General features: G+C 43.9%; 1 protein-coding gene across 1 annotated transcript in view; it reads right to left on the reverse strand.

The window, feature by feature from the left end:
- TRMT61B (tRNA methyltransferase 61B) overlaps positions 1-25,489 on the reverse strand; it is a 62,625-nt gene that overhangs the window by 32,986 nt on the left and 4,150 nt on the right. The window contains exons 2-3 of the mRNA XM_033935973.1: positions 25,003-25,105; positions 22,853-23,043 (exon numbers count right to left, since the gene is read on the reverse strand). Of these exons, the coding sequence (XP_033791864.1) occupies positions 22,853-23,043; positions 25,003-25,105 (294 nt within the window). The remainder of the gene's footprint in view (positions 1-22,852; positions 23,044-25,002; positions 25,106-25,489) is intronic.

The raw sequence follows: 25,489 nt of genomic DNA on the forward strand, positions 1-25,489 counted from the left end.
TAAATGCTAATCAGTTAGTGGGCAGCAATGTAACTGTGTTAACCAATTAACTCAGTGCCCACCCATTCTCGGCCCCCCCCGAAGCACCCTCAGCAGTAAAAAAGAAATGTTATTTTTTTAGCATGTGCTGATCATGAAATTACCACAAGGTGCCTGAACACACTACTGAGTAAGGCATTTTTATTAGTGCATACCATAGTTTAGTAAAAAGATTCCTTAGGCATTAAAAATAAGACAGCACATGAAAATATATATTATAATTTTTATAACAGAAAAAGCTTATTTGAAAAATTATTTAGAAGGTATCATATATTATAATTCTTATAATATAGCACATTCAAGTTAGCCACATTAAAAACTTACAACTCAGATGGATATAATTATCTATCTTCAGAAAATGACAAACAGTATAGCTAAAGTGAAAAATGACAAACAGTATAGCTGTAAAACAAACAAACACACTTATCTGAAGCAGGGTACAGTTCCATCCAAAGTACATAGGCCCAAATTAAGATAGGGAGTCAATCGCTGTTGGCCGATTCCTGGCCGATTTTAAAACAGCGATTGATTCACTATATGATTTGCACAGAGGTGCAAATCATTTGCATGCAAACTCCTGACTCAAACTGATTGAGTTGGGGGCAGAGCCCTGACAGTAGTGACAGGGCTTCTGCCGGCTTTCTTTAATTGGGCAGATATTTTGTGTATATTACACATGCAAAATATTAGCCCGATTTAAAAAAAAAAAAAATTAAGACCCCCCACACCTCCTGACAAGTGCCTCTTCCCCACTCCCCAAAACAAAAAGTCCCCCCTCCCCGCCAATGCCTGATGCCATTTCAAAATTATAGCAGGAGGGATTCCCACTCTCTCCTGTCATCGGTCCCACTCCAGACTCCCCTCTCCACCCCCCCAAAAAAATCAAACAAATGGCAGGAGGGAGTCAGCATCCCTCCTGCCGTTTTTTTTTTTTTTTTTGGGGGGGGGGAGTCAGGAGTGGAACCGATGACAGGAGGGAGTGGGAATCCCTCCTGCCATAATTTGGAGGCGGCGATGACAGCGGCAGGCTTCAGCGCAGGTTAAAACCACAGGCTCGCAATGCCCTTTTGCAGAATATATAAAAAGGACAAATTCCTTTTTTATATATTCTGCTAAAAGCGCATTGCAAGCCCGTGGTTTTAAAGGGCAGGAGAGTCGGTAAGGAAGTGAAGCGACTGGCAAACCCAATCAGTGTTTTAGTGAATCGATGGCATCCTACTTTTGCATGCCATTTCCCCTCATTTGCATGGGTGGATTGGATCGGAGATTTGGTCGGAAGCAGTTTAGTGAATTAGGTCAGGGAACGATCGCAAAACCAGTAAAACTGGTTTTGTGATCGCCAAGACAGGATCGGAGAGTTTAGTGAATCTAGGCCATAGTCTGTATGGACAAAATGGAAACTCCGCTGTGCTGGACTTTGTCAGCCTAGCTATCGCTACCATTCAGCATTTTTAGTTGGCATTACTTATGTCAGCGAAGGCCAATGGGAAATTATATCAATCTGACTCTGGCATGGGAATGCAGATAGACCCTGAGGGCAGGGAAACTGTTTCAAGTATCCCTGATTGAATCATGACAAGCTAAAAGGTGTTAATGTCTGATTAAGAGGGTGCTTAGGACAATGGGTCCAGGTGCACAGATCAAGAAACAAAGAAGCCAGAGACTTAATCCCATCTAGCATGCCTGCAAATATCACACCCTCCTTAGCAATTAAATTAACCATTGTTTCAAACAATTTACAAATTCTAAACAGAAAGATACTGGGACATACAAGTTTCTATATTCAGAATAAGATTCCAAGGTATAAAAGCCTCCTCTCTGATCTATCAATCTATCTATCTCTGGGCTCTTGGCTCTCTTGTTCTCTCTGGCTCTCCCTAGAACTGCAAGCTTCTATGTCTCTCTTTTTCTCTGAACTCTGTAAGGCAGGGAAACTGCTTTGCTCTCTGCTTAATTGTAATGCTTAATTATTGTAATGCTTCAGAATATTGCTTTTCTGTAAGACTATTTCTATAATATATTCTTTATGCAATCACCTCTGGCTTTGCCTCTTTGATTCTACTTCCTGGTGAGTCTTCAGTGAGGGAACTGAATCTGGGACCAGCGTTTGTCAGTACGCCTTTCACTTAACCTCTACCACCATACATTGGGGGGGGGGGGGCCCACTAACAAAACTGACAAACTTCAAATATCAATTTTCAAAAGATCTGTCAAAAGGGTTATTCCATGTCAAGTGATCAAGGGCTCCCTGCATGACCATCACGGATTTTGATAAAACTTTATGCACAAAGTCCCACATGTATCAAACGAACTTTGGTAAAGTTTTAGTTTCGCCTGTGGAATATTCGTGGAGATATAGCCATTTGTTTGACCCCATACTGCAATGACATACAGTACGACAGTGACATTCTGACAACTTTGAGACACAATATCTCACGAGCTATGTTTCCAAAAAAACTGAAACTTAGCTACCCTGCACAACTTTTGGAGCTCTATTCAGTGCTACCAATAATAATTTTTGTCGAGCACTGAGTGAATGGCTGAATTATGTAAACTTGGCCGAAAAAATTAGTGCTCCAAAAAAAGTCAAAGTTTGACATTACTTAGCTCCCACAATAATTGAGTAATAAATGCGAAATTTGGCGCATGTCTCAGTACAACGTTGTTTTCAAAAGTACAATTTCAACCTCCAAGCTCTTTCCATTAGTTTACAAATTAAGTGTAAAGTTGCTAATTTGTGTAAAAAGGCCAAAAATAGGGTATTTTCAGCCTGCTTTTACAGAAAAATACCTTTCAGAAACTCTTTCAAATCAGTCTCATTAGAAAGAGCATATTTCAAACCCCCTAGAAAAGTGGGCTTCATTTTTCAACGCAGGTTAACAATGCCCAAAAAAGGGGGACAAAATTGGGAGATGTCACCATGGCAACGGCCTACGTTTCAACTTACAATTTTGTCACTTTTCACACTGTTTTTCCCTGTTTATTTTTACTCAAGCTTTGGGTACAATTATAGTGTTCTTAATTAATGATTATTCCTAACTGGAAATTGAGGTGATAATTTTGTTGCATGCAGATCACAAATTACAACTTGTTTTCTTTTTCAAATCCACATTATTATTAATTCAGTTTAAAATGGATGCCAACGAATCGACTAATAATAATCCTTTTCTGCCAGACTGTGCCATTGGGCAAAAATTGTTGTCAAAGTGTCATGACGGCACATTTTATTCTAAAAAATGTGGGCTCATTTTTTTACATAATTTGTCAACCGATGAAAAATTGCTTATCACTCGGCGCTCTGAAGTTGAACTGATGGATAAAGACCAAATCTGCCTCCACCACAAAGCAAAGTATCTCGACAAATACGAATTAAAGCAAACATCGTGTTGTAATCCATTTGAAAAGAAAAATCACATTGTTCAAAGTGGATTGTTAAAAGTCGATCTTGCCATGTCTAATGATTTTAGAAAAGTGGCAAAAATAAATATCAAGCCAGGTCAGAAACTTTGCAGTAGGTGCAAAGCCCAATACGTTTCAATGAGTGAAGCTACTGCAGCATCTTCATCTTCAGACGATTTTGATATCAGCATCTCCGATGCAGTTGATCAAAGCTTGACTGCTTTAGGAACCTCTCCATTGAAAATTCGAAGGTTAGCTAGTAGAGATAAAGCCGGCTATGTGATACGAAAAATTGAACGTGTGCAGAATGTGATAGCCAAGAAGATTACATCTGCTGCTGGAGTTTCAGCTGAAGAAGTTGGGCCGTCTCGTCAGTCTGTAGAATGCAAGTTATGTGAAGATTACACTGACCTCATTGAAGAAATGAAAACGAAAATTGCAATATCCAACAGGTCAATGAAAGTTCAATTATTGACAATGGCCCCAAAAAGTTGGTCAATAAAGGAAACAGCAATGAAGTTTGGCGTTTCAGAGCGCATGGTCAGAACAGCCCAAAAAGTAAAGAAAGAGAAAGGCATTTGTTCTATACCTGATGCAAAAATTGGCAAGTCCCTTCCAAAAGAAATTGCAAATAGAGTTCAAGATTTTTACGAAGACGATGAATTCAGCAGAATATGTCCTGGCAAAAAAAGATTGCATTTCAGTCCGCCTCAATGGTTTAAAAGTACAAAAGCAAAAGCGGCTGCTGTTGTGTAATTTAAAAGAGCTGTACGTGGCGTACTGTAACAAATACGGAATTGAAATTGGTTTTTCCAAATTCTGTGAGCTCAGGCCAAAGTGGTGTGTAACCGTTGGTGCATCAGGTGCACACTCCGTGTGTGTCTGCACGATACATCAAAATGTAAAGCTCATGCTACAAGGCGCCAATGTCAAAGAGAACTACAAAGTTCTTATGGAAAAAACTGTGTGCGACCTAAATGTCAAGGACTGTATGCTACAACAATGTCAAAACTGCCCTGGTGAAGAAGCACTAACAGCATACCTGGAAGAAATATTCAAGGATTTAGATCCAGAAGAATCAATAGAATTTAAGCAATGGGTTCACGCTGACCGTGAAACATTAGAAACAAGCGTACTAACCATGGACAACTTTATTGAAAGACTTGCAAGCAAGATTTGGAAGTTGACAAGCCACCATTTCATTTCAAAACATCAAAGTGAATATTTGAAGATGTTGAAGGCAGGCTTAAAAGAAACGGAAATGATCGTTTTGATGGATTTCGCTGAAAATTACTCATTTGTTGTACAAGATGCCGCCCAAGGCTTTCACTGGGAAAATTCACAAGCTACGGTACATCCTTTTGTTGCATATTACCTCAATGAAGTGGGCACATTGCAAGTTGTAAACTGTTGCATTATTTCTGATCATATGCAACATGATACGATATCTGTACACGTGTTTATTCAAAAGTTGATCGAATTTTTGGTAACTCAAACAAACATTACCAAAATATACTACTTCAGTGACGGCTCAGCTGCACAATATAAAAACTACAAGAACTTTGTGAATTTGTGCAATCACAGAAATGATTTCAACTTTGAGGCTGAATGGAATTTTTTTGGGAACTAGCCACGGAAAATCACCCTGCGATGGAGTTGGTGGAACAACTGAACGACTGGCTGCCCGGGCTAGCCTCCACAGACCATCAACGGATCAAATATTGACGCCAAAGGATCTATTTAACTTTTGTGACCAAAATATACACGGAGTTAAATACATTTATGTTCCAAAAGAAGAAATTGAAGAAAGCAAAAAGTTTCAAGAAGAAAGATGGCATGAAAGCAGCACAGTAGCCGGTACCAGAGAGCACCACCAATTTGTACCAGTCAACTCAAACTCGGTTCGTGTCAGCAAAGTTTCAAATGACACAATAAATTTTGTTGCCAAAATTTCTGATACTGCCATTCCAAATTTGAAAGTGTCCGAAATCTTTCCTGGTTGCTACGTTGCCTGTACTTACGATAATCAATGGTGGATAGGCAACGTTGTTGAAGTCTCAATTGAACAAAATGATGCATTGATAAAATTTATGCATCCTCACGGTCCAGCTCATTCGTTTTATTGACCAGAAAGGCAAGACGTTTGTTGGGTTCCAGAGCAACACCTCATCTGCATGCTTTGTGCCCCTTCAGTTACATCATCCGGCCGCCAATATCAATTTCCAGAAACTGCATTGAAGAAAGTGGCTCAAAAATTTAACAGAATGTTATAAATATTGCTGGCAGTTAAAATCAAAGTGGACTTCACTTCGGCTTGGGAACCATATAAGATACCCAATTTAGGCTTGGGAACCTAGGATAAGACACCCTAATCATTGGCTTTGGAACCAGAAAGATACCAACAAAAGGCTTTGGAACCTTGACAAAGAAACCAAATGCGAGGCTTGAGAACCTGGACGAAGTGGCCCACCCGTGGCTGGTATTGCACAGCTATCGGGCGTGACCCCTATGGCGATGGGGTTGCCAGTTCAAACTCTTGAACTGGTAGTGACAATGTCACCATGGACCAACGCAATAGAGTAGTAGTAATACTACGTCAATACAAAACTGTAACTTTAAAAATGACAGAACTATGTTGAAATAGAGGTTGTTGCCGTGGCAACGTCTCCCAACTTTGTCCCCCTTTTTCAGCCATTGTTAACCTGCGTTGAAAAATGAAGTCCACTTTTCTAGGGGGTTTGAAATATGCTATTTCTAATGAGACTGATTTGAAAGAGTTTCTAAAAGGTATTTTTCTGTAAAAGCAGGCTGAAAATACCCTATTTTTGGCCTTTTTACACAAATTAGCAACTTTACACTTAATTTGTAAACTAATGGAAAGAGCTTGGAGGTTGAAATTGTACTTTTGAAAACAACGTTGTACTGAGACATTATGCGCCAAATTTCGCATTTATTACTCAATTATTGTGGGAGCTAAGTAATGTCAAACTTTGACTTTTTTTGGAGCACTAATTTTTTCGGCCAAGTTTACTGTAATTCAGGCATTCAATCAGTGCTCGGCAAAAATTGTTATTGGTAGCAATGAACAGACCTCAAAAAGTTGTGCAGGGTAGCTAAGTTTCAGTTTTTTTGGAAACACAGCTCGGGAGATATTGTGTCTCAAAGTTGTCAGAATGTCATTGTCGTACTGTATTTCATTGTGGTATGGGGTCAAACAAATGGCTATATCTCCACAAATATTCCAGAGGTGAAACTAAAACTTTACCAAAGTTCGTTTGAGACATGGTGGACTCTGCATATGAAGTTTCATCAAAATCCGTGATGGTCATGCAGGGCACTTTCCAAGAATCTGATCACTTGACATGGAATGACCCAAAAGCTTAGGTGTTAGGCAGGAAATAAATTTTATAAACAAATATGAGCTGCAAAAATAAATCTCACCCAGACTCAGAAAGATTTATGGTGAAACATAAGATATTTTATTTTCTCTCTTACAAGAAAGGGTGTCTAGATGCAAAGTAGGCACACAGATCTCCATAGAAGTCATTATATAGTTATTGAATATACATTTGGTCCCTCCTGCCGGCATGCTCATTGGGTAGAGCAGTGGCAGATTACAACCTATCAGAGATATCCCTTCTGGTACTTCTGTTTTCCCTGCCTCTGTTTATCTTGCCCATTACTCTCATTTCTCAGACCCTCAACCATATTTATTGTTTCCCCACATATGGTTACTCGGTCCTCCCATCACATGCTCATCCTTCATGCTACATCTTTCGACTTGTTACTTTAACAAAGCCTTTATGTTATCCTGCTAAGGCATCACGTTCCTGTAATTACTGAAAGCTTTTGTATTCCCAGGAATGCTTCATTCTCTCACTTCCTTAATGTCTTTTTGTACACCTCTATAATATTCAAAAAGAATAATAATAATAATAACGATTTATATATCGCAAGGCCGTAAAGTTCTATGTGGTTTATAGTAGTTAAAAATACAACAAATTGAATAAAAGTGAAGAAGTTAAAAACCAATAACTAAAACCCTAAAAAGATCTGGTTGTTGCATAATAAAAATTTTTACAGATCAGCTATCTAGGTACTTCAAGAACAGATATGTTTTTAAGATGTCTCCTAAATTCCCCATAAATATCAGTAAGCCGAAGCAATTGTTCTAGATCTTTGCCCCATGATGCTGCCTGATATGAAAACAGATGATGATGTTTTTTAAGTTTACATCCTCTAACTGGCGGAAAACCAAAATTCAAGTGTGAGCTTCTTTTATGTCTGTTGGTTGCAAAAGAGAACAGCTCAGTTATATATTTAGGAGCTAAACCAAATAGAACCTTAAAACAAAAGCAACCAAACTTAAACTTCACACGCATCTCCATCCATAACTTACAAAAAGTTATTAGTACAAGTTTACGAGTGCTGTGGTTTGCGAGTGTTTTGCAAGAAGAGCAAAACATTCGCAAAATCTGCACCTCGGAAACTGAGCTTGACTTGATTTACAAGCGCCCCCCTCCCCCCCCGCCGCGATCTGGCATCCCCCACTCATCCACCCAAACACGTTCTCTTACCCCTACCTGGCACCGGCACCAATGCACAGGACATGCCGGTGCCCGAAGATCTTCCTCTTCCTTGTGCTGGGCCTTGAGCATCTGTGCATGCTCAAGGCCTTCTAGTTCTTGCTCTCTCCGAGATCTCTTGGAGAGAGCGAGAACTAGAAGGCCTTAAGTATATGCAGATGCTCATGGCCCAGCACGAGGAAGATCTTCGGGCACCGGCATGTCCTGTGCATTGGTGCTGGTGCCAGACAGGGGTAAGAGAATGTGTTTGGGTGGGTGAGTGGGGGGATGCCAGATAGCGGCGGGGGGGGGGAATGCTAGATTGCGAGGGGGGATGCTGGATCGCGGGGGGGGGGGGAGGGTAGAGCAGCGCCAGTGGCCTCGGGGGGGGGGGGGGGAGAAGGGGGTAAGGTGGAGCATCGCCAGTAGCCTCGGGGGAAGAGGGGGGGTAAGGTAGAGCAGCGCCGGTAGCCACTGTAGCTGAAAGGAATGTTATTTTATTTGGCAAAGTACAAGTTGCAGAATCGTAATGCTATATTTTGACATTGTTTCAGATCTTTGATTGAACCATGTCAATGAAAAGTGTAGAATTTTCAAGTGTAGAACTCCAAGCCATCATGAAATTTCTATTCCTGTAGAAGAAAACTCCAAAGGTAATCCATGAATGTCTGATGTAAACATTGAGTGGCAAATGCCCATCATACTCCACAGTGAAGAAGTGGTGTACAAACTTTCAGTGCGGAGATTGAGATTAAAGATGCAGCAAGGTCTGGGAGGCCTCAAACGGTGTCAACTCCTGAAATTGTTGACCATTTCCATGACCTTATTTTGGCAGCTTGGCAAATTTCAGCTAAAACAATTGCTGAGACACTACAGATATCCAGAGAACATGTTGAGTGTATATTCCACGAGCAGCTAGATATGTAGAAGCAGTTAGCCAAGTGGGTGCCAAAATAACATAGTAGATGACGGCAGATAAAGACCCGAATGGTCCATCCATTCTGCCCAACCTGATTCAATTTAAAAAATTTTTCTTCTTCTTAGCTATTTCTGCACAAGAATCCAAAGCTCTACCCGGTACTGTGCTTACTGTGCTCATTTATTTATTTATTCATTCAATTTTCTATACTATCCTACCAGGAAAGCTCAGAACAGTTTGTATGAATTTATTTAGGTACTAAAGCATTTTCCCTTTCTGTCCTGGTGGGCTCACAATCTATCTAATGTACCTGGGGCAATGGGGGGATTAAGTGACTTGCCCAGGGTCACAAGGAGCAGGGTGCTGAGGCTGTAGCTTTAACCACTGCGCCATACTCTTCCCACAACTACTGAAGATCAGCAAAGCTCACTCCAGCCCATCTACACCATCCCAGCCGTTGAATACCTCCCCAGCCCATCCTCAACCAAATGGCCATATAGACACACAGACCATGCAAGTCTGCCTAGTATTGGCTTTAGTTCTTCAATATTTACTATTATTTTCTAATTCTAGATCCTCTGTGTTCATCCCACACTTTTTTGAACTCTGTCACCGTTTTCCTCTCCACTACCTCTCTCGGGAGCACATTCCAGGCATCTACCACCCTCTCCTTACATTGCTCTTGAGTCTTACCACCACTCAACCTCAAATTATGCCCTCTGGTTTTACCATTTTTCTTTCTCTGAAAAAGATTTTGTTCAATGTTAATAACTTTCAAGTACTTGAACGTCTGAATCATATCTCCCCTGTCCCTCCTTTTTTCTAGGGCATATATACTCAGGGCTTCCAGTCTCTCCTCATACATCTTTTGGCGCAAACCTCCTATCATTTTTGTCGCCCTCCTCTGGACTGCTTCTTGTCTTATGTCCTTCGCCAGATACGGTCTCCAAAACTGAACACAATATTCCAAGTGGGGTCTCACCAACGACCTGTACAGGGGCATCAACACCTTCTTTCTTCTACTGGTTACGCCTCTCTTTATACAGCTCAGAATCCTTCAGGCAGCAGCCACCGCCTTGACACACTGTTTTTTCGCCTTTAGATCTTCAGACACTATCAAGGTCCCTCTCCCCATCCATGCATATCAGCCTCTCACCTCCCAGCATACACGGTTTCTTCCGATTATTAATTATTGAGACTGGCAAAATGACTTTATGCTGCGTAGGAGTTAAAATATGGAACTCCCGATCCAAGATGGCCGCTGCATCTCTGCTGCAGTGAGGACGCCGCTGAATCTAATTTACTTATAATAATTATGCCGAAGAGACGGGGCAGGAACGCTGGTGGTGCCTCCCGACGACCCATAGCCCCTTCGGTGACTATTGATGATTTTCTTCGGCGTCTACAGCGGGAGCAGGAAGCGCCGGGAGCCAGCCCGTTAGGGACACCGCTGGAGAGTAGCGCAGTGGTGAAAACCATAGGGGCCGATGTTACTCTTAGCCCCGACACCACCCTTTCAACCGACGCCGCAGGCAGCTAGCTCTCCATGGGACCAGAATGCACCCGAAGAGGAAGTTTTCTCGTCTCCAGAGGCCAGAGTAATGGAAGGCTTGCCGATTGAGACAACTCAGAGTGATATGCTCTCTCTGCCAGGACCTGCGACTGGGACAACTGAGGTTAGGGGAGTACAAGACCTCATTGAGGTAAATCTAATCTCAGAACAGTTTCATACTACACAACTACAACTTTTTTCTCCTATTAAACCCCCAGAAGTCACACTTGAAGCGCTATGGGATTTGGTAGTGAACTTAGGGAACTCCTTAAATCCTCAAATTAAATGTTTGGACAAAGAATTGAAAGAACAGAAAGGAGAAATAAAATTGATAAAACAAGACATACTTCAGTTAAAAACAGAGACACAAAATGTAAAGAGTTAATATCATTAAAACAAAATCAAGACTTATTGGTTAAAGACAATGTAATTCTTAGGAGGAAATTGGAAGCTCTGGAGAATAATGGTCGAGCTAACAATTTGAGATTTATAAATTTTCCCAAGATCTTATCAACTTTTCCTCGAGAAATGGTGAAATGTTACTTTATGGAAATATTGGAAATTCCTGAAAGCTCTTTACCTCCTCTTACAAGAGTATATTATCTTCCTGTTAAACCCCAATCCAAAGAAGAAGAAAAAGTTGAGGAATCCCGGGATAGACCATTGGACATTTCCGCAATACTGGAACAATCGGATAGAGAATTGGCTGTTTCAGCCACTCTCTTGTTGTCTGTGGCTTTGGCTCCAGACAAGCATTGGATATTAAAACTTTTCTTTAAAAATAGATCCAAGGACTTCCTGGGACATCATATTCAGATATTTCCTGATGTCTCTAGAGAGACTCAAAAGAGAAGAAAGGAATTTTTACTTTTGAAACCTGGAGTGACTCACATAGGGGGGTATTTTCTTTTTGAGATATCCATGTAAATGTATAGTTAGATACTTATCCTTGAAGTATATTTTTACTAAGCCATCTCATTTGATAAGTTTTCTCTCAATGAAACATCTTGAGAAAGGAATAGCTGCGCCTAAGGAAGGTTAACTCTCAGTACTGTAGTAGACATGGCTTTTCTTGTTAACTTATTTGATTTATTTCGTTCTACTCTTTAAAATCTTGGATCCAATTATTGAGGACTAGTGTGCGACCAAATTAATTTATTTACTTTATGTATTTTTAATTTAAATTTAACTGTGTATTTCAAGTTTGGGAACTCAGTTTATTTGTTTTCCGCACTTTGCTGTACAAGATGTTTATGCTTGGTAAATATTACAAATTTTATAAATAAAAAAAATATGGAACTCCCTTAAAGGCCAAATACGAAACAGTAGTGAAAAGAGCATGTTTAGAAAATTACTTAAGAAGCAATTAATTGTAGATGCTTTTTTTAGCCAATAATTTTCCTCGCTACAGTTGATGAATTATTCATGATTCTCATTATAGAAGCTATGGGGTTCAAAATAAAAAAAAAAAAGTCTAAAAAGTGTCCTAAATGGCTACTTGGACGACGATCAAAAAGCCTGATCGTCCAAGTACCCATAACCAAAGCTGGTTTTTAGACGTATCTAAAACCAACTTAGGCCTTTCCCCTGCCTCTAAACGCACAGAGAGAAAAGAGGTGTGTTTAGAGGAGGGGAAAGGGCGGGCAGTGGGCGGGAGGTGGGCCGACCTACACCTAGTCGTACAACAGGTATAACCAATACAGTTTAGTCGGCACTTAGACCTTTTTCACTTAGACGAAATAAAACCAGGTCTAAGTGCTGAAAAACGGGCCGCTGAGCTGATGGCCGCTGGTGCCATCAGTTCAGCGGCCCGACAACCTAACCATCGCGGCAGGAGAGATGCCTCATCTCCCCTCTGCCACGATGAATCACTCCTCCCCCAAACACAACATCGGGGCAAGAGGGAGTCCAAGCCCTCTTGCCCTGCGGCAGCTGCGACCCCCCCTCCCCCCCGATAACATTGGGGCAAGAGGGAGCCCAAGCCCTCTTGCCCCAGGCACCCGCGGCACCCCCGACTCATTCGGGCCAGGAGGGAGCCCAAGCCCTCCTGGCCCAGGCGACCACCCTCCCCCCACCCCCACTACAGTACGGAAAGGAGGGATCCCAGGCCCTCCTGCCCTCGACGCACCCCCCTCCCCCCCAATGTCCACCCCCCAAGAACCCCCGATTGGCCCCACCCCCCCTTCCCCGTACCTATTTTAGGTTGGCCGGACAGACAGGTGCCAAACCCGTCCGTCCGGCATGCAGCTCAACGAAGAATGGGGCTGGATTGGCCCAGTGGTACCAAAGCCCCGCCTCCTGGTGGGGCCTAAGGCGCCTCGGCCAATCAGAATAAGCCCAGGAGCCTTAGGCCCCTCCTGTGGGCGGGGCCTTAGGCACATGGCCCGGGTGGGCCCATGTGGCTAAGGCCCCGCCCACATGGCCCGGGTGGGCCCATGTGCCTAAGGCCCGCCCACAGGAGTGGCCTAAGGCTCCTGGGCCTATTCTGATTGGCCCAGGCGCCTTAGGCCCCACTAGGAGGCGGGGCTTTGGTGCCCCTGGGCCAATCCAGCCCCATTCTTCGTTGAGCTGCATGCCGGACGGACAGGTTTGGCACCCATCTGTCCGCCCAACCTAAAATAGGTACGGGGAAGGGGGGCCGATCAGGGGTTCTTGGGGGTGGGGGCGGACGTTGGGGGGGAGGGGGGTGCGTCGAGGGCATGAGGGCCTGGGATCCCTCCTGCCCGCACTGTAGTGGGGGTAGGGGGGGGTCGCCTGGGCCAGGAGGGCTTGGTCTCCCTCCTGGCCCGAACGAGTCGGTGGTGCCGCGGGTGCCTGGGGCAAGAGGGCTTGGGCTCCCTCTTGCCCCGATGTTATCGGGGGAGGGGGGGTCGCGGCTTCAACAGGGCAAGAGGGCTTGGACTCCCTCTTGCCCCGATATCGTCGGGAGGGGGGGTCGCGGTTTGACATGGGAGGAGGGCTTGGGTACCCTCCTGCCTGGATCGTTGTTGGGGGGGGAGAGGATTCTGTAACCGATGTTGTTTTTTGACAGACACCGGTTACACAGAATCCAGCTTTTAGGTGAAGGACTGGCTCCTCCTTCGCCTAAAAGCCTTTCTGTTGGACGCTTTTGGCTTAGGCGTGTTTTTGTTTCATTATTGCTGAAAAGTGTAGACGTCGTGTGGGGGTACTTTTAGACGTAGTGGAGATTGGGCGTTTAGGCAGAGGAAGGCCATAATCAAAACATGGACGTATGTTTTGGTTATGGACACTTTCCCTGCTTCTGGGTTGAACGTTTAGGAACTTAGGCCAAAAGGGGACTTAGACGTTTTTTTTATTTTGCCCCTCCACGGTATTAGTTTGTAGATATGATGATTGTGTGGTTGTTTTATCATGTTTTTACAAAATTATGTATGCAAATTATGTAAACCGTTTAGTTTTAAATGGTATAGAAATGTTTTAAAATAAATAAAATTTAAAAAATGCATTACTCTGCATTTCTTTGAATTGAATTTGATGGGCACAGCTTGCGCTCAGTGTAGGCCCAAAATGATTCTGATTGTATACACCCTACTGATGACACGTGGAGTGAAACTCGAGTAGAGGGATTCGGTCAAGGCACCAGCGGGAATGCATGTTTAATTTTATGAAGTTTGTAGTTATCTTGGGGTGGTTTTCAACACAGCAGAAAGCGGCTGAAAGTGAACAGCCACATCTTCAGATAAGTACAATCCCATATCTAATACTTACATCTGGTTCTGAAATAGTAAAAACGTGGGCTTATTTGGGAAAGTACTTCGGCAATGATGGTTCCAACCAGCTGCCTCGGCTTTAAGTTTAATTAAGCACAGCACTATAAACGTATACACTTATTACTGTTATTATTATATAAGTGTTTTATGCAAGCTGGTGTTTTACAATATATGAACTTATATAAAAGCATATGAAGCCTGTGTGAATGGGAGAATATTAAGTTTGAATTTTAGTTGCCAGATATTAGACCATTCCTCTAACTTTTGCAGATCCTTGTTCATGTTTTCCACTCCCTCCTCGGTGTCTACTCTGTTACAAATTTTGGTATCATCCGCAAAAAGGGAAATCTTTCCTTCTATCCCTTCAGCAATGTCACTCACAAACATATTGAACAGGATCAGCCCCAGCACCGAACCCTGAGGGACTCCACTACTCACCTTTCCTTCTTCCGAACGACTTCCATTAACCACCACCCTCTGGCATCTGTCAGACAACCAGTTTCTAATCTAGTTCACCACTTTGGGTACTAATTTCAGCCCTTCAAGTTTGTTCAAGAGCCTCCTATGAGGAACCGTATCATAGGCTTTGCTGAAATCTAAGTAAATGACATGTAGCATTTGTCCTTGATCCAGTTTAGAGAATGACATAGGAAAAAGTTCTGTCCCCGTCACTGCCCCGTCCCAAGACCACCATCCTCTTCACTGCCCTGTCCCCGCCATCCCCTTCACCGCCCAGTCCCCATCTCCACCGTCCCCTTCACCACCCAGTCCCCGTTTCCACCATCTCTTTCACCAGCATCCATACAAGCCTCAATACTGCAATATTTAGCTTATTCCTTCCTTATAAATCAAAGTTCTGGCTGCTGAACTAGAGAAAGAGATGTTCAGCTGGCAGAGCTTTGTTTATTAATTTTTATAAACACAATTAATATACTACTTTATCCTAAAGCAAAATAAATAAATAGAAAATTTTTTTCTACCTTTGTTGTCTGGTTTCTGCTTCCCTCATCTTCTCATTCAATTCCTTCCATCCACTGTCTGCTGTCTCTCTGCATCTTCCATTTGCTCTGTTACTGTGCCTCTCCCTTCACCCCCCCCCCCCAAATTGGTCTGGCACCCATCTTCCTCCCTCCGCTCCCCCATAGTCTGGCATCTCTGTCTTCTTCCCTTCCAGCATCTTCTCCCCACACTCTGTTCCCCATTTCCCTTCAGCGTCTTCTCCCCACTCTCTCTTCCCCATTTCCCAGCCTCTTCTCCCCACTGTCTCTTCCCCATTTTCCAGCCTCTTCTCCCCTCTCTTTCTTCCCCAGTTCCCTTCAGCATCTTCTCCTCTCCATCCCCCCACCCCCAGCACCCTTTGCACGGTCCAGCAGCTCCCTTCCACCGGCCGGCCATTTATCTCCCTTCCTCCCTTTCCTTCTCTTGTGGCGAAACTGGAGATTTCTATAAGGCTATGCACTGTATTACAGCCGGAGCCTTGAAGACGCGTCTTGTTGCCTACTAGAAAAGTCTCCTCCGATGCAACCGGAAACAAGAAGTTGCGTCAGAGGAGACTTTTCCAGCAGGCAACGCGACGTGACTTCAAAGCTCCAGCTGTAATACAGCATGGCCTTATAGAAATCACCAGTTTTGTCACAAGAGAAGGGAAAGGGAGGGAGGAAGGGAGATTCATGGTCAGCCGGCGGGAGAGAGGGGGCTGCCAGACTGCATGCTCATTCACCGCGCGTGCTCACTATTCACCGCTCCACAGGGCAGTGAATGGCCTTGTCCCCAATCTCACGGTGACCTTTTTTTTTGGTCACCGTTTCGGCTAGCCGCAGGTAACAACCACCGTGTCATTCTCTAATCCAGTTCGCTGGTCATCCAATCAAAAAATTCAATCAGGTTCATTTGGCACAATTTACCTTTAGTAAAGCCATGTTGCCTCGGATCATGTAACCCATTAGATTCTAGAAGTTCACTATCCTTTCTTTCAGCAACATGTTTGAATGCAGACGAGAAACAACATCGAATGAACACTTCCAAGTTTGATTTCCAGCATTTTCAACAAGCTAATGCCAACTTTTTGAAACAACTAGTTACAGTTGATGAAACATGGTTACACCACTATAATACTGAGACAAAACAATAGTCCATGCAATGGCAGCACTCGGGTCCTCCAAGGCCAAGGAAATTTAAGCCCAAAATTCAGCAGGAAAGGTAGGATCAGGAAGGTTTTGTAATGACTGACTCTCTTCCAAGGGGCCAAACAGTTAATGCAGAATACAACTGTAACTTGCTGTGCCAATTATAGGAGGCATTGAAAAAAAAAAAAAGAGAGAGAGGGAAGCTGTGGAAAGGAGTTCTCTTTTTGCAAGACAATGCACCTGCTGGCAAAATGATGGATGTTTGATGCAGTTGGGGTTTCAGTGCATAGACCATCCACCCTACTCACCAGATCTTGCTCCTTTTGACTATACCTTAAAAAGAGTTTGAAAGGGAGATAATTTTCAAGTGTTGTGGTGAGAGCAGTATTTTAGTGACCAGGCATCAGAGTATTTTTTGGAAGGGTTACAGAAACTTCAGACACAATGTGCTAAGTGTGTTGAACTTAGGGGTGAATACATGTAGGGTCATAAGTGGTCCAATATTAAAAATCATCCCTTCTTGATCTCCTCCAAATTGAATAAAATTTTGTGTGGATGTTCCCTATAGCCTCAAATAAAACCATGTAAAAATTTTCAGCTGGATCTCTATTGGTTTCAGACCTAAAGGCTGTCGAATGTAAGTCACTCATAAGAACATAAGAAGTTGCCTCCGCTGAGTCAGACCAGAGGTCCATCCTGCCCAGCGGTCCGCTCTCACGGCGGCCCATCAGGCCTAATTGCCTTAACAGTGTCCCTGACTAATTTTGTAACTGCCTCTAATCCTCTAATCCTATTCCTATTCCCTACCTCTACTCCTATCTGTACCCCTCAATCCCTTTGTCCTCCAGGTACCTGTCCAGACCCTCCTTGAAGCCCTGTAGCGTGCTCCTGCTTATCACATCCTCTAGTAGCATGTTCCATGTGTCCACCACCCTCTGAGTGAAAAAGAACTTCCTAGCGTTTGTTCTAAACTTTTCCCCTTTCAATTTCTCTGAGTGCCCCCTTGTACTTGTGGTTCCCCGTAATTTGAAAAATCTGTCCCTGTCTACCCTTTCTATGCCCTTCATGATCTTGAAGGTTTCTATCATGTCTCCTCTAAGTCTCTGCTTTTCCAGGGAGAAAAGCCCCAGCTTCTTCAGTCTGTCAGTATATGAGAGGTCTTCCATACCCTTTATTAGCTTAGTTGCTCTTTTCTGGACTCTCTCAAGTACCGCCATGTCCTTCTTGAGGTACGGCGACCAGTACTGGACACAGTACTCCAGGTGCGGGCGCACCATTGCACAATACAGTGGCAGGATGACTTCCTTCGTCCTGGTCGTGATACCCTTCTTAATGATGCCCAACATTCTGTTTGCCTTCCTTGAGGCTGTGGCGCACTGCGCCGACGACTTCAATGATGTGTCTACCATCACTCCCAGGTCTCTTTCAAGGTTACTCACCCCTATCGGTGATCCCCCCATTTTGTAAGTGGGAGTACTGTGCTCTGTGTAACCCAAAATGTCCACTTTGTCTAATCACTACAGCCCAACAAAACCTCCAAGAGAATTGAAATTATGTGGATTAATATAACCCCTACTAACTTAATGTGCAAAGTTTAATGTAACTTTAGTTTACCTTCCCTGTTATGAGCCAGCAAATTAGGAAAAAATGTTAGACATTTAATGTCTACTTTGGTTCCTTTATTGTTCTTGACCTGTATTCAAGTCATAACTGTTCCAGAACTCATGGCATATGACATGCACAGAGGATTTGCATTATGAAGATTTGCAGCCAATTGGAAGCAATGATATACTCGTAATTACACAAAGAAATGATATTAGTGCTTTATTCAAATTTTGGCCATGTTTTTGGGGTGCAAATATCTCAACTGTACATCATCCAATTTTTAAAATTTTTATATCACTTGAAAGAGTGTCTTCTTTGCTACAAAAGCCATTCTGTTTCATATTTGACCCTGCCTTGCTTTGGCCAGAAGTTAGGTCTCAAATGCATGCATTATTTACATGCTATACATGCAGTGGTAAAAAAAGAGTATCTTTGGTATCCTATTGTGTAATATGCAAATAAGTTAGAGGTGTGAAATTGCATGGTGCTTGTTGAGCTTGTCTTGCTAACCCAGCATGCAAACTCAGGTTACAACATCCACTGCTTTCACACACACTTGTAAATGGCCCATCAAAATGGACATTTAGTTGTTGGTGATTAATTGCAAGTTCTTACATTCACTTGAAATCTATTCTCCCTTTCATAGTCCATGTGTGTTCCACTTTATGCTTTACTTCAATTCTGGCTCAGGACTTCAGAATTTGAGTCTCTGCATAATTAGTGACTGCTTGCAGCATGACACTGTTGCAGTTCATGACTTTAAAGCCTTAGAAATATGATGGGTGAATTAGACGCTGTGGCACAAAAGGATAACGTTGACATCATCGGCATCACAGAAACATGGTGGACTGATGAAAATATCTGGGACACTGTGCTACCGGGATACAAACTATACCGCAGAGACAGAGTGACTCAAAAAGGAGGAGGCATTGCCATATACGTCAAAGAGGGAACTGAATCTACTGGAGAGAACATGCCACAACACACGGATAAGTTAGAGTCTCTATGGGTTAAAATTCCGGGAACAAATGGACCGGAAACGAGGATAGGCATCTACTTCCGACCCCCAGGGCAGTCCGAAGAAATTGATGGAGAAATGACGGATGAGATTAAACGCATCTGCAAGGGAGGCAACGCAGTTATCATGGGCGACTTCAACTATCCGGGGATAGAATGGAACCTAGGCACCTCCGGCTGTGCTAGAGAGACCAAGTTCCTGGAAATTGTAGGCGATTGCTTCCTGAAACAACTTGTCAAGGAAAACGAGAGGAAACACAATTATGGACTTAATTCTAAATGGACTGCGGAGACCGGCACAGGATGTAGAAGTGGAAGGGACGCTGGGAAACAGCGATCACAATATGATCCGCTTCAACCAGGAAATAGGGACAAAACATTGGTCCAGAACGACAGCCATGGCACTAAACTTCTGAAAAGGGAATTACGATAGGATGAGACGCATGGTGGGGAAGAAGATTAACAAGAGGATAAGCACTGTAAAGATGCTAGAGCAAGCTTGGTCTCTTTTCAAGAATACGGTCACCGAGGTGCAAAATCTATATACCGTGTATCAACAAGGGATCAAAGAGGAAAAAGAATGAAGAACCGGCATGGCTCACTGTAGAGGTTAAGGAAGCGATCACAGACAAAAAACCCTCATTTAAGGAATGGAAAAGATAAAAAACGTACAAAAACTGGAATAAGCACAAGCAACATCAACGCAGGTGCCATAAGTCAGTAAAAGGGGCCAAAAGAGACTATGGGGAAAAAATAGCCAAGGAGGCGAAAAACTTCAAGCAGTTCTTTTGATATATCAAGGAGAAACGACCCGTGAAGGAAGCGGTGGGTCCATTGGATGACCAAGGAATAAAGGGAATGCTGAAGGAGGACAAAGCAATTGCCGACAGACTGAACACATTTTTTGCGTCTGTATTTACCGAAGAGAATATACACAGCATACTGGAACCCATCAGGCTATATGCTGGAAGTGAAAACAGGAAACTGATAGGGTTAACGGTCAGTCTAGAAGAGGTATGCAGGCAGATTGATAGGCTTAAGAGCGATAAATTCCTCGGACCAGATGGCATCCATCCAAGGGTCATCAAGGAACTAAAGGTACCATAGCCGAACTTAACTAATAGCCAATCTGTCGTTCAAAATGGGAAAGATCCCGGAAGACTAGAAAGTGGCGATCTTCAAAAAAAGGTTCGAGGGAAGACCCGGGAAACTACAGACCGGTGAGTCTGACCTCGGTACTGGGAAAGATGGTAGAGGCGCTGATAAAGGATCGCATCATTGATCACCTTGACAGACACGGTCTGATGAGGACCAGCCAGCACGGTTTCAGCAAAGGAAGATCTTGTTTGATGAACTTGCTGCACTTCTTTGAGGGAGTAAACATGCAGACAGGCAAGGGCAACCCGGTCGACATTGTATATTTGGACTTTCAGAAGGTGTTAGACAAGGTTCCGCGTGAACGACTTCTTCAGAAAAATACGAGCCATGGAATCGAGGGTGAAATACTCACGTGGATTAAAAACTGGCTGGAGCATAGGAAACAGAGTGGGGGTAAATGGACAATACTCGGATTGGAAGAGCGTCACCAGTGGGTGCCGCAGAGCTCGGTGCTTGGACCCGTGCTCTTCAACATCTTTATAAATGATTTAGACATAGGTACAACAAGCGAGGTGATTAAATTTGTGGACAATACGAAGTTATTCGGAGTAGTGAAGACGCAGGGAGATTGCGAAGACCTGCAACGCGACATAATCAGGCTCGAGGAATGGGCATCGACATGGCAGATGAGGTTCAACGTGGATAAGTGTAAAGTGATGCATGTCGGTACTTGGAGAGATCTCCCAGGAAAGGGACTTGAGAGTTCCGATCGACAAGTCGATGAAGCCGTTCGTGCAATGTGCAGCGGCGGCAAAAAGGGCAAACAGAATGCTAGGAATGATAAAGAATGGGATCACGAATAGAGGTCTGCACGGGAACGGGGATCGCGGGGACGCCCCCCCGGCCCACCCATGGGGATATCTCCCTGGCCCCTGGGAATGCCCCCCTGGCCCATGGAACTCCCACAGGGACGCTCTCTAGCCCACGGGACTCCCACGGGGATGGAAACAGGATTCCATTTATTGAGGCCTACCTAAATTCTAGCGATGAAGCTGAGAGACAAGTCCGGCGCCTTGGCGGAAACAGCCATGCTGAGCAGTGAGCTCAGCACATACACAGCTGAAAGCCTTGTTTGCTAATTGGTCCAGCGGCATGGGAGGGGGCAGGATCAGCAAGCAAGGCTCTCGGCTATGTACATGTTGCCTGTTTGCTCTAGGGCTGCAGGTCTCCTTTCTCTGGGGCACCAGCCCTCCCTCACACAAAGGCCGGGAATGCAGAGTTGATTCCGTTCTCAGAAGGGGATGCCTCAGTAGGCCGATTGCATCACGGCACCGGCTCACCGCTCAGCTACTGGGAACCCAATTTGATCCTGTTCTGGGTGGAGGACATTTGTGTGTGTATGTGTGTGGGGGGGGGATCAGGGCTTGATTGCGCCATCGTGCTGGGTCACCACTCTGCCAGCAAAAGCACCGGAGTCTGTCCCATTCTAGGGGGAGAAAACCTAGCAAGGACCTGGCTGCACCACAATACTGGCTTCTAGAAGGCACAATGGACTGGGGGGGAAGTCTAGCCGCGTATGGCACCATTTGGACCCATGTAGACTTGCACAGCCATTCTGATGCTGACCTGAGGTCCCTTTCTCTCAAGCATCTTCCCTCTCCTCCATTTCCATACAGCATCTGCCCCTCTCTCCTGCTTCTGCCCAGCATCTTATCTGTCTCCTCTCTTCCTCCTTTCTCCCTTCACGGTCATCTCATCCATCTTCCACCCTTCTCTCTTCCCCTTCCATCCAGCATCTCCCCATCTTTCCCCCCTTACAGCCCAGCATCTGCTTCATTTCTCTTTCTCTCCCTTCTATTCAGTGTCTGCCCCATCTTTCTCTTTCCTCCCTTCCATCCACATCTTCCCCCGCTCCTCCCTTCCATTCAATGTCTTCCTCCCCTCTCCTTTTTTTTAAATTCATCATCTGTCTTTTTCTCTTTCCCCAGGCATTCCAGCTTGTCTGTAGTATCTACCCCCTCCCACCTGACACCTCAGCCGCCGCAAAACTGACACAAAGCCTTCCCTCCGACATCAGCTCTGACTTCGGGGGAAGACTTCCTGGTTGGCTACATTTGGCATGCTGTAAGCCGCCTCCAATCCCTGCTGTTATCTGGACTCGAATGAGGGGGTGGGAGGGAGTGCATTTTTGGACACAGAAGGCATGAATTGGGGAGAGAGGAAGGGAGGGAAAGAGATGCTGAGATGGGGGAGGGAATAGAAAGGGAGAATTGGACCTGGGTGTGTCAGTGAGCGGGAAAGAAAGATGGTTGTGTACACACGGGGAATGGAAGAAAGAGGAGAATTTTTGGTCATAGGGAGGGAGTGAGGTACAGAATATGATAGGGAAGAGAAAGATGAGAGTGAGAAACGTGGTGGCAAGAGAACAGTGGGACAGATTGAAAGGGATGCAAGAGGGAGGAATGTTGGACAGTGGTGAAGGGAATGGAGGGAGATATGTGGCATGGTGCTGGGGAGGGGTGATAGAACAGAAGGAGAAATGTACTAATCCACAGTTTTGTTTTCAGTCTCCACTTGCTGATCATGATTAGATATATACCCATTCGTAAAGATTAACCTCTACTGGTCTGGAGAGTGCTAAAGAAAATAAGTTTTCTTGTTTTCTGCTCCTGTCTATACCTTTTAAATAGTTTGCTAATTTTCTTCTCTATTTCCGTCAGAATTTTTGTCATTTCAATTTTGATGTTAAAACTGCACACAATAATGAAAAACAAAATATTCAAATTAAAAAGAAGACTTACAGCATCAAATGTTATGGATCTGATATCTTCAGCTGCTCTTACAATGTCTTTATTGATGAAATTCACATTATCTGGCCACTCTTCCTTATGTGTTACTTTCCAGTTAAAGCGCCACAGCTCATAATTTTTCTTAGCAATAAGATGATGATCGTTCCTTACATCAAAACTCAAAACACGACCTTGTAACCCAACTATAAGAACAAATAATGTACCATATTATCTCTATTATTTATTTATTCAGTTCAGGCACAGAGAATACATACATGAACATATTTCAAGCAAGAATTCAGTGTACATACACAGTAAGAATTACTGTCAACCTCACGAAGAATGTTCCAGATCAAGTAAAAAGTAAATTTCATCTAGCCACTGAACTGGCCACTTGGTTTTCTGCTCATGATTTTATCTTGATGCATCTCCAGGGGGTTTCTGTCCAAGAACGAAGGGTTAGGAAAGCTGTTGTAGTTGGTGATTTGATCATTATGCATGTAAAGCGCTAGGTGACTGGTGGACGCAACGATCACCTGGTCATCTACCTGCCTGATATAAATATGGCAGACCTTATATATCACCTAAATAGGCTGGGGAGGAGCCAACACTCTTGGTACATGTAGGTTCCCAATAACATAGGAAAATGAGGGAGGGAGGCTCTAGAAGCCAAATTTTGGTTATTAAGTAAAAAGCTGAATTCCAGATTTTCCAGGGTATCATTTTTGGAAATGCTCCCTGTTCAGAAATACAGGACCCAAGAGGCGTACATAGCTATAAAACCTTAATGCGTGGTTCAGACAAGGGTGTAGGGATGAGGGATTTAGATTTGATAGAAACCGGGCAATAGAGATTTAATAGTAGACATTCAGGATATATCTAAAAAAGGGGAAGTTTTACTAATAGGTGAATTTAACATGCCGGATGTTGATTGAGGTATCCCTATTGCAGGGTCTTCTAAAAGTAGGGAGATCCTGGATTCTCTACAAGGAGTGTTCCAGCAGTTGATAATAGAACCCACAAGGGAAGGGGTAATACTGGACTTAGTGCTTACAAACGGGGAAAGTGTTTCTAATGTTATTGTGGGTGATCATCTGGCATCCAGTGATCACTGCATGGTACGGTTTAATATTAAGATGGGTTTAGAGAGGGCTCATTCAAAGAAAGTAGGCAGGACCCGACAGCGAGGAAGGCCCGAAGCAAGCAAGAACAGCTAGTTGGAAGCTTCCCTCATCGCTTCCCTATCTCCTGCCTTAGCCTGTAGCAAATTGTGAATGCTGCACTACAGGGGGCAGGGGAAAAATCATGCACTGTGGCCAATCGGAGGTGGGGGGGAAAGAGAAATGCTGCTGCTGCACCCAATTGGGGGGAGGGGAGATAAATGCTGCTGCTGCACCCAATCAGGGAGAGCGAGGAAAGGAGAGAGATACCATGGGATGGAAAGGAGAGGAAAGAGATGCCAAGACCATGGGAGGGAAAGGAGATACCAGACCATGGAGGGGGAGGGAGAGCTGTCATAGCATATGGGGGGGGTAAGAGACAGATGCCAGACCAGGGGAAAGGAAGGAAGGAGGGAGAGAAAGGAAAGAGAGATGCCAGATAATGGAGGGGGAGATGGAAGGAGAGGAGAGAGATGCTAGGGCATGAGGGGAGGGAAGGGAAACTAAGGAGACAAATGCCAGACCAGAGGGAAAGGAAGGAGAGGAAGTGCCAGAGCAAGGAGGGAGAGATAGGAGAGAGATGCCAGGGCACGGGGGGAGGGAAGGGAATTCCTGTGAACATTGGAGCATTTACCTCGCCTGCCTGCAGTTTAGTAAAAGGAGCCTACAGTTACTATTGTACTGATATTTTCTTTCTGACTGTTCTCACACCGTTAGGGGGGGGGATGATTTGTTTTATAGAAGGGGGTGTAGGACGTTACCATATTATATAAATAGATGAAAAGTCAATGATACAATTCTAGTCAACAGAATGCAAAGAAATGCATCAATAAAAAATTGTTGAAACTTAAAAAGAATGTAAAACATGTACTTTATTCAGGGTGAGTACTACAAATTTTCATGTGCACTATAGCAGCTCTGCTAATAGATAACAACAAAACTTATTTCTCTATTAAATGGTACAACATTTAACAAATCCATAGTATGAATGGAATAGTTTACCTGCTCTTGATAAAAACAAACTCATTCCACCAGACCCAGAACCAGCTTCTAGAACCACATTTCCTGGGCTGATGTCCATCATCATCAGCATTGCTTTAATGTCCTAAGGATGAAAGAAGTTATTATAAAAATCTTTATGCACAAATCAGCACCTTAAAGATTCCCTCTCTAATGGCTCCCTCCTCTCCAGGGGGATAGCAGTAGCAATGCTGTGCATTACACTCAGATAAACATCTCCAAATGGGACACTATGACAGAAATGAACCTCATCTTATGTCAAGGTTCCCCTTGGATGGAGAAGCTCCCAGTCTCTCAAATTTATCTGCTGCCCAAAGGTATAATGGTATCATTCATGAGGGAGAATCCCCAACTCCCTCACAGGCACTATTAGAGCTCATCATTGACTCCCTGCAGGAGTTACAGTTTAGACTCCCAGCAGGCCCCGTCCACTCAGTGTTTTATCCTGAGCAGAATGAGAGCGCAGCTC

Source organism: Geotrypetes seraphini, chromosome 3, assembly GCF_902459505.1.
Source record: "Geotrypetes seraphini chromosome 3, aGeoSer1.1, whole genome shotgun sequence".
Classification (NCBI taxonomy): Eukaryota; Metazoa; Chordata; class Amphibia; order Gymnophiona; family Dermophiidae; genus Geotrypetes; species Geotrypetes seraphini.